Raw genomic sequence first — 9847 nt, 5'->3', positions numbered from 1 at the left:
GAATTAATTACAAAATCTACCTCGATCTTTAATTATTTACAAACTGGTCCCTGTAGTTGTGCAATTGATTTTAGTTGACCATTATAGTAGTGTAACAAGCAGAGCAAAGATATCATGAGGGGCACATTTTTTATTTTGTAAATTTTTTATAAGTTATAAAATGGAATCGGACCCGAAATTGAAAGGATGATAACACCATCAAACAATCATACGCGCTAGATTTTACAACAATAGACAACTAAAGGGTATGTTTAACAAAACTAGCTGGTAGTTTGTAGCTGGTAGCTTTTATCTGATAACTGGTAACTGTTAGTTTTTTAAATATATTTTGGTGTTTAGCAGAGTAACTAAATCTATTAAATCCCTTCCTCACATAAAGCATAAGGATTTAATCCAATGTGTCAGACCCTCAACACCACCCTCTATCCATTTGCCACGTGTCTACACTCTCCGTTTTTCTTTTTTCTTTTTTTAAAAAAAAATAATAATAAATGACGGATTCTCATCCGTTTCACTTACAGATTCATCAACCCCTCTTTAGGTTTTTCATCAACCCCTCGATTACTGTGGGTTTTTGTAAAAATATCGCCAGAGTGATGAAGACGAAAATTACAAAAACGATTTAGGGTTTGCAGCGATTTAGGGTTCTGCCGATTGAAGAGGTTGAAGATGTGTAAGGTTAGCTTTTCCTTTCAGTTCGTTTTATGCAATCTGATTAGGGCTTTTTTATTACTACCATTGATTCTATGTTCATCTTTTAATTAATTGAAAGCACCAACTGCTATTATGCTTCCACTGACTGCGCCTGCCGATTGAACATGATTTAAGGTTGGATTTTTTATTTAGTATGTTGTTACTGATTGTTTTTAATTTTTTTGGGGCTCATTGGTTTACATCAATACTGAATTAAGGTGGTTTCTTGATTTGTTAAGTAATTCAGTAATTGGGTTCTTTTATTCGAATTGGTTTCTTTGTTTTCTTTGATTTGGTTTGTTTTATCGATTTGATTAGATATGGAACAATTTAGCCCAGAAAAATTAAACTATTTATGTGTTTCAGTATGTTACTGATTTGTATATCAATGGTTTAAATCATTTATGCATCAACATATTTTTTTTTTTTATCGTTGTTACTACTGGATTAGGGTTTTAGAACGTTATACGTTATAATTGTTTTAGAGTTAAACTTGATATTTATTAAGTTTACTTATCGCTTTAATTCCGTTATCAGATTTGTGTGTGTATGCCGTAACGATGGACTATGGGTTTATGTGTGTTGGGTGTACAGCTCCTGAAAGTGATTGACTCTTAACATGGTATTAATCATAAACATAAACCCTTCTGTTTATATTTCTTAAGAAGCTTATTAAATCACATCGGTACTTTGCTATAACGTTTCATTTATATTGTGTGCAGGGTCGCCCATTTGAGTCCGAGCCCAAAACACCTCTGCCGGACAAAAAGTTGTTGGGGTTCATTCTTGACAGGCTTCAAAAGTGTGTTTCTCTACTATTGGCTTCTTTGATTAAGAATACAGATTATTTATTTTCGTGTTTGTTGAATTAATAGAGCTTTGTGGGTACTTAAACTGACCCACAGGAAGGATTCTCACATGGTTTTTTCTGATCCTGTTGATCCTGATGAGTTGATTTGCTACAAATGTTTGATTGATTTTCAGGTGTTGTTGTTTTACTTTTTGACTGATATTGCGATGATTGTTTGTAAGAGCTCCCTCATTAGCATGAAATTATCAAGTAGCCTATCGATTTTGGTACTCTTAGGAGACATCTGGAAGATTGGAACGAAGAGTTTCCAGGTTTCTTGGGTCACATCGTGCACACAACGGTGAACATTACTCAAAATTATTGACAGATTGGAACGAAGAGTTTCCAGGTTTTTTTCTACTGTTAATTCTTTAGCAATAATTAGTCTTTTTTTGTAATCAATAATTAATAAAGTAAATGGAAAGGTAGAAAATAAGTAAGACTGGAAGTGGTAATGTTGATTAATTTACATATGAGTAGGTAGACTCATTTACTACTGTGTGGGTCACTCATATGCATTTGAATGAGTTAATTTGGGTTATAAATCACTTCACTTTTTTGAAATATAACATAAATATTGTCATTGTAATTATATTGTTCTCATAACATACTTTCTGCATTAGTCTTATACTTAAAAGTATATTAGGGTCAAACCTCTCTTTCCTTCTACTCAATATGTTAAGTTATGATCTGAACGTGTTATGACATATGATTGCAGACACACTCACGAGCACACTCGATGTTGGAGCATGGGAAGAATGAGTTTGTAAAGTATGTGCATTAGATTAAAATGACGATGTGTTGCTTTTATGTGATACATGTGATGCTGAGTACCATACATACTGCTTAGATCCACCGCTTTTAAGGATACCGAGATCAAGTTGGTATTGCCCTCCTTGCGTACAAGATATAACATGTGACTCCCCGTCGTTAAGTCAAAGTCAACCTTTCAAGAAGATGAAAAGTCAAATAGATTTCACTCGAAATAGTTTAGAGACAATTGCGGACTTAGCAGAGAATATGGAGTCAGAGGAGTACTGGGAACTAACCATTACAGAGGTTTGTATTTCAATTACTTTTAATACGATAATCAAATGGCGGGCTTGGTAACGGGTCAAAACGGGATCAGAATAATTCAAGTAGATATTTGGTATGAGCCGAGACAAGTATTTTATTATATTTAGAAGTAATTGACGTGTTAGGAGCCGTGAAAGTTAACTTATTTCAAAATGTTGTAAAATGGCGTTTACGATTGCTACGTCTATTTTAGGGCAGGTTATAGGATCTCGGGTTGAACGATACCGTTTGAAATCTATCGCCACCAGAAGTCCTTCAGCTTTATATGGAAACTTTCATCGGTGGGTTCGAACCTGCATAGGTCAATATGGGTGGGTCGTATGGGCATTGTGGTGAAACTGTTGAGTGGAAATCTACATCTCTGCAGGTTTCAGGGCCATCAGCTTAATATGTGTAAGCTTTTGTTTTTTGTTGGTTGGTTTTATTATGATTTGCTTGCCTTTTTTCGAGCATGAGTTTAATGAAATAATTAAAATACAGGAATTGTATGCTATACTGTAGGCACAACATATAACTTTATATAATAGTTATATATAATATATATATATATATAATATGTGATATAATATATCAGGGTGTTGTGTTTTTAATTAATATATAGGATTTTCCAAATATAATATATTTAAAAGATAATTTATGATGGTGGGGATCACAAACATGAAAATAAAAAAACCTTAAACAAGTTCTGCACGATATCCGACACATTTCGTAGGTGTCAAATCTTGACCCATTTGTTATAAATGAGTCAATTTGGGTTAAGTTTTTCGCGTGTCAAATGGTTTTTACGCTTAATCACGAGTCAAATAATACGGAAATACACGAGAATTATATGCTAGAAAGATATGAGCAGACAAAGGTAATAAAATTCATGTCTTTTAACCGTTTTCTATTTGTCGGATCATTGCAGGGTGAGGATATGTTTATGTTACATTTTTAGAACTTTTAATAAAAATCATTTTTTATAACATTTTTTTATGCTTTCATTTAGATTCGTATATGATTGTCTGGTATTAGACACAGGGTTGGTAATGGGTCAAAATGGTAGTTTTTGATATGGGTCAATACGTGTTGGCACATGATTCATTTTCTTGACATTTTGGAGTGCTAATTTGCATAGAAATACAAGTATATTGTTTTTGTATTACTTCAACATGTTAAATGAAACCATAACGAGATTGTTTTCTTGTGTCGTATGACCCCTAGCTATAATACATATCTCGTGCATTCTCCTTTTTGAGTATTCTGATTGTAATCACCACTATTACTAAATTAGTATTTACAAGATATTGTTGTCAAAATAGAAATTTGTTTGGTTTTATTAATATTTCAGGTACATCATATTTGCATATCTCGTGCATTATCCTGAAGTTATATTTGGTTGGTTTTATTAATATTTCAGGTACATCATATTTGCATATGATCTGAACAGCCCATGAAAATTAGTTTCTTGGTTAGATCTTTTTGACATTCATTGGCATGAGATATGTTTGAAAATGACTTTATTTTTCAAATATGATTTATTATGATTAGTTTTGTATTCTTTCTACCAATCGATCTCAGTAATATTACATGTGTAATTTGTTTGAGCTACAGGGGAACGTTTGCTAGAGATAATTATAGAGCAAAAACAAGATAATTATGGTTGTATTCTTAATGGTCTTTGGTTTCATGTCCAGGTGGTGAAGTGGGCGGTTTGGGTTGAGTTACTATTCAGTTTTGGTAAAGTTTGTTGGGTTTGGGTTCTGCTGACTCAAAACAGCTTTTCAGGATAATTCACAAGAAAAGCCAAGTAGATATTGTATTGGAAATGGTTACAAAAAATCATTACCATGATATTATAAGATGATAATTTCAGTAGTTCAACATTAAACATATAAGTTGTGTCTAATTTTGAGGTGACATAACATTTTTATATTTAGAGTTTCTTTGATTAAGAGTTGCCGTGCAACGCACGGGCTCTTAAAAGGTAGTAAAAAGTAAAATGACAAAAGGTTAGAAACTAAAAGTTAAACGCTAGTTCTAGTAAATTTTAGCTTTTAGTATTTTTCTCCTCTGTCTAAAATCTTTAAGCTTCTTGAACGAACGGAGTTTTTTTTATTAAATAGGAGCTTTTCATAAAAGCTAAAAGTTAAATGACCATAAAAGCTTCGCGCCAAACATACTCAAAGTAAGAGTAAAACGTATGTAACACATAAAAGAAATTTGTGTGTAAAAAGAAAAATCGTCCAAACTAAAAAGTAATTTAGGCTATCCTAATTTATATATACTCATATGTCTCAATATAATAGTCTTGTTTTTTTTTTCTTTTCGGGATGTCTCAAATTAATAGTCCAGTTTCTATAAATAGATGAGTAATGAGATAAAAAAAATTTTATACTCTTACTTTATACATATAGAACAAAAAAGTAGGTAAAAGTAAATGGTAAAACTGTAAGTGAATAAAAAGTGTAGTGCAATAATAATATTTTTTAATTGTGTGCTATTTTTCCATTCACTGAATTGAGACGAAAGGATTATATGATAATATCCCTAAAAATTACGGAGTATTTTAGTGTACTTTAAATTTATTAAGAAGCAAACTCTTTCATTGTATGTCATTTTTTTTTTATCAAATGTAAGTGATAATAAAAATTGTATATGTATATGGATAAATAAGGTTTTAAATTAACAAAGTTTTGGGAGTACGAGTATTTGTACTCTATTCTACATAATCTAATAATTGGTTTATGCCATAATCATTTCTGATCATTTTCATGACTACTTTAATTATGTTACTGATGAAGTTTGAACGTGAAACTTTTTGTAAAGATATCAATAATTTCATGTTATTATTATAATTATATATATATATTAAAAAATGCTAACGACGGCCCTTAGGACTATCATTAAAGTGCATAAAAAACTTGTATAATTTAATAACCGTCACATTAAAGTTAAATGTAACCGTCGTGTACAAAGTTTTTATGCATCTTAACAGCAGCCGTAAGGGCTAGCAAATTCCTTACATATTATTTATGGCTATAAACTTGCTAAATACCCCCTACGTCTAGGGTTGTTCAACAATTGGTTTGAAACCGTCTAAACCGAAACTAAACCGAATCCAAATCGAAAAAATCGAACTGAATATGAATTCGGTTTTCGGTTTGGTTTTCAAATCTGAATTTGAATTTTGATTCAGTTTTAGTTTCTTGAATTTGGTTAAACCGAAAACCGAATTCAAATTCGAACTTAATATATTAAATTATTAATTTATATAGACCAAAAAATAATTTAAAACCTAAAATATGAAACTAATGTCAATTTTATGTTTATTTTGATTAAAATATGAAATTTTCAGTTTTAAATTATAATGAACCTAATGCAAATTCGATTTTCCAGTTCGGTTTCGATTTTGAAATTAAATTCGATTCTCGATTTTGGACCCAAAATTTTCAAAATCGAGGAAACCGAATAAATCAAAGAAACCAAAAACTGAACTGATGAATACACCTACATCCATTTCAATTCAATTGTCCACACACAGGTTAATAAAAAGTGGCTGTCACTTGTATTGATACATTACAAGTATAATAGAACTTTACCTAAATAATTTTTATCTATTTATCAAAATAAAATTAATTTGAGACATTTTAAAAAGTAATACTGGATAATAAACTAGGAATGAGGGAATATATGAAATGAAATAGAGTATTTGTGTTTTTGTCGAACCAGAGCCGTCTCAACAATTTAAAGGTCTTAGACGACAATAAAAAAATAATTTACATATACGTTAAATTTTTTTATTACGTATAAAAAATAATACTCCAATTTATCTATTTATTTACTTACATTGCATTTAACTATTAAAAAGAATGTATTTTAACTTTAATTGACAATTTTTTATTTGATTTAATTATATATATTGAGAAAAATATTTACATATTTAAAATTTTGAGCTCTTCTAAATTTTTGGGCCCTAAGCGGTTGCTTATCTTGCATATGCTCGAAAACACATCTGTATCGAACCATATCCGATTACATATGTACGGACTACGGAGTAGTATAAGATTAGCCCAAGTTGTTTTTGACAAACTCTTCTTAGGTTTTGGTTTATTTGGGCCTAATGGGCTAAATACTAAGCGATCCGCTAAGTATTTAGAGGTCGTGACATATGTTTTAACGTTTCAGTGATGGTGGGGTATCGTCTCCATTCCTCCCAAACAAAACTTTCAATTTTCAAGGTATCATCTGCAACCCTAGCTCATTTATCTTTGTTATCTGTGTTCGATTTCTTATATATGTATTCAGTTTATAGATTATTTTTCTGTTAATGATACTGTGTAGCTGCTCGACTAAAGTGTCTCTGTTTTTGTAATCATCGTCTCATGGATTAACAAGTGATTAATTATGCGATCGTGTTGCAATTAAATTGAGTTTAAATGTCTTTAGTTGATTCTGAAATATATAACTTGTTTAAAGATTATAAGTACTAAATACAATTTAGGAATTTGTTGTAATCATATCATCAATCAATTTTGACTTTTAAAAGGTCAAAATTGTAATCAGCGCTGGTATACTTTAATGGGTTACTACTTACAATGTACAACTTGGTCATGTATAAAAAAATTGTTGAATGTACCATGCTAATATATGTGTCTTAACTCTTTCTAATGGATTGGATATATTATATATTATAGATTATAGATGTATTACTTTTTTTTTTTTTTTTTTTTTTTTTTTTTTTTTTTTTTTTTTTTTCTTTTTTGCAAAGCCAGATATATTACTCAAGTTAAGAAAATATGTGTTATAAGAACACTTGATAGATCAAGTTTAGTTGTACCAATTAAGTTTAAATGTTTCTACAATTGTTCATTGTAATGAAAGATTCATTTGAATCCTTAATTTTGCTCGAGATCTTACAATCACATGTGATTGGATATTTACAATCACATGTGATTATCATGACAATCACATGTGATTTGTCCCGCGTTTTTAATCCTAGCCATTGATTATATTGATCCAAGGGCTGAGATTTATCCCTTGGTTTTCAAGCAAAATTAAGGATGCAAATGAATATTTCCCTGTATACTAATAAAAGTGAAAGTGATGCTTATTTCTCGCATATATTGCAGATAAAATATGATGCTTATTGAAACATGTTCTAAATGTTGCAGCTTATTTTGTGGTCCTCATTAATTTAAATGTTGGTATAGGGCACCAAAGTTATAGTAGGTTAGTAGAAGCTTCACGATGGCAGCTTCTGCTGAAACCTTGACTCCTGACAAGCATATGGTACTAGAAGATGAATGGACGATCGTGTTGCCACGTCGCAACAATCAAAGAAGAAAATTTCCCAAACTCAAATCTGCAAAACAACAACAAGAACAAACACATTGGGTTCCGGCTGATCTCGAAACAACTCCAGAAAGAGAACAAAAACTGATGAAGAAGATGCAAATCGTTATTGAAAAGCTTGAAAAGTCACAATTTTTTAGTGTCTTTATAGATCAAATCCGTAGTCTCGAAGCTTCAGAGTATTTTCATAACCGTATGGGAACAAAACACAAGTTAGAAATGGTTATATATGGTATTGGTAGCATTGAATCATTTGAATCGCCTCGTTTGCAGCTTAGCCTTGCAACCCTTATGAAGAGAAAATTTGATTGGATTGGTGAAATTGAAGTTTTTGATCCGATTATTTCGTTGACGGAAAAAAAGGTATTGGAGGAGCTCGGATGTTGTGTTCTTGCTGTTAATGAGCAAGGCAGGAGACAAGCTGTGGGCCCGACTCTCTTCTTTATGCCGCATTGTGAAGCTGAGCTATATGACAATATGTTAAAGGCCAATTGGAGATATGAAAATTTAAAACAAATTATATTATTTGGAAACAGTTTTGAGAAATATGTGCAACATAGATCCGTTTTCAGAAACACAGCTTTGGATGATTCGAGGAAACATATACTTAGTGTCCAACCGTTCACCAAAGAGTTTGAGATTTGTACCGTCTTGGATGATTATTTTCGAGCCTTTCATGGTTCAAGTTGGCATTTTTTTATTGTGGATGAAAACACAAATTTGCAGGTAACATGTGAAAACCTTTAATTGTGTATTTGTTTTTGTGTGATTGAAGATTGTATGAGGGAGATTAGGGCCAAACTTTTGGGTCCTTCATTATAGCTTAAATGTATTTTCACCTCCGTTGTTGCATATGCATTTCCTTATTAGTTACTCTTTTGATTATGGATTGCAGTTTAGTTGAATTTAATAGTTGCAACTTAATTCAAATTAATGTTACGAGCATTGTATCATGTCATCATGTTACTGTAAAACACGAGACACATTATGCCACTCGCCATGACCTCTAGAAGATGTTACTCTTCTTTGGTAGATGACACTCTTTTGTTCTTGATGAATGTATCGTCCTTAGTAGGAGTGTAAATGAGATAAGTTACTTGTGAGTTACTCGAGATCAACTCGTAAAAAAACTCGATTCGAGTCTATTTTAACGAGCTCGAACCCGAGTTTGAACATACTTTGAAGATTTTTTAGTAAACGATCTCTAGCTTCTTATATGGAGCTCGAACAAACTCGTAAGTCTAAATGAACTTTTTTATTTGTATACCTAAGTTATGTTTTATAAAAATATAATAGTCGCCGCATCGCAATTTTATTGCCTTCGGACAAAAAAGCGTAGTAAAGAAATATTATAACTACGTTATACTTTTTATCAGCTTTACACTTTTACCTTTTACTTTACATATCAATTTGTTTTACATGCATACATTGAGAGCATAAAAGAACTTTACCTCATAAATTTTATTTATCTCCACTGGGCTTCTCAAGATCCGGTCGAAAGCTTCCCCCGAAGAATAGAATTTCGGTGAACCCGTTTTCGGAATCGGTTCAAACACTGGAAATGATGCTAATATTTGAAAAAATCGGCCCTTTGAAGGAGATCACATTCTGGGAATCAAGGCGTTACTCTTCCGTCACTTATGTTAACAAGTCAGATGCTTTGAAAGCTTTTGAAGCACTTAACGGTTCTATGGTTTTCGGCCGACCGATTTTTGTGGGTTGGCCAAAATTTCTACAAGGTTACAAATTCTGGTGGTTCGGATGGAGGCTATATATATATAACAGTCGGTTTAGGTCCACACCGAGCATCAAACTTCGATGTAAGGCTATCCCTAATGAGTTGATCACGAAGTAGATTCTTCATGTAGTCATGTTACTTTATTTCGTTCCGAT

The 9847-nt window shown here is 31.8% G+C and overlaps 1 protein-coding gene and 1 long non-coding RNA gene across 7 annotated transcripts; both read left to right on the top strand.

Moving 5' to 3' along the window:
• The first annotated feature begins 809 nt into the window (after positions 1 to 809).
• On the top strand, positions 810 to 4414 carry LOC139892461 (uncharacterized). 4 transcript variants are annotated; one of them, XR_011774083.1, is made up of 7 exons: positions 810 to 828; positions 1231 to 1315; positions 1416 to 1495; positions 1678 to 1892; positions 2262 to 2602; positions 2814 to 3013; positions 4020 to 4413. It is a non-coding gene; the product is annotated as an uncharacterized lncRNA (long non-coding RNA). The 4 variants fall into 4 exon arrangements; XR_011774082.1 differs by having other exon boundaries at positions 2819 to 3013; positions 4020 to 4411; XR_011774081.1 differs by having other exon boundaries at positions 2262 to 3013; positions 3951 to 4414.
• A 2377-nt stretch (positions 4415 to 6791) lies between these two features.
• Positions 6792 to 8835, top strand: LOC139892460 (protein SENSITIVITY TO RED LIGHT REDUCED 1-like). 3 transcript variants are annotated; one of them, XM_071875558.1, is made up of 2 exons: positions 6792 to 6840; positions 7813 to 8835. In XM_071875558.1, the coding sequence occupies exon 2, from the start codon at positions 7850 to 7852 to the stop codon at positions 8699 to 8701; it is 852 nt and encodes a 283-aa protein (XP_071731659.1). In that variant the 5' UTR covers positions 6792 to 6840; positions 7813 to 7849; the 3' UTR covers positions 8702 to 8835. The 3 variants fall into 3 exon arrangements, with proteins under 3 accessions (XP_071731659.1, XP_071731660.1, XP_071731661.1); XM_071875559.1 differs by having other exon boundaries at positions 6796 to 6840; positions 7774 to 8835; XM_071875560.1 differs by having other exon boundaries at positions 6801 to 6840; positions 7732 to 8835.
• The last annotated feature ends 1012 nt before the right edge of the window (positions 8836 to 9847 follow it).

This window comes from Rutidosis leptorrhynchoides, chromosome 2 (assembly GCF_046630445.1).
Source record: "Rutidosis leptorrhynchoides isolate AG116_Rl617_1_P2 chromosome 2, CSIRO_AGI_Rlap_v1, whole genome shotgun sequence".
In the NCBI taxonomy this organism is placed as follows: domain Eukaryota; kingdom Viridiplantae; phylum Streptophyta; class Magnoliopsida; order Asterales; family Asteraceae; genus Rutidosis; species Rutidosis leptorrhynchoides.
Note: the sequence above shows the minus strand (reverse complement) of the source record. Positions and strands in the feature narration are given on the sequence as shown.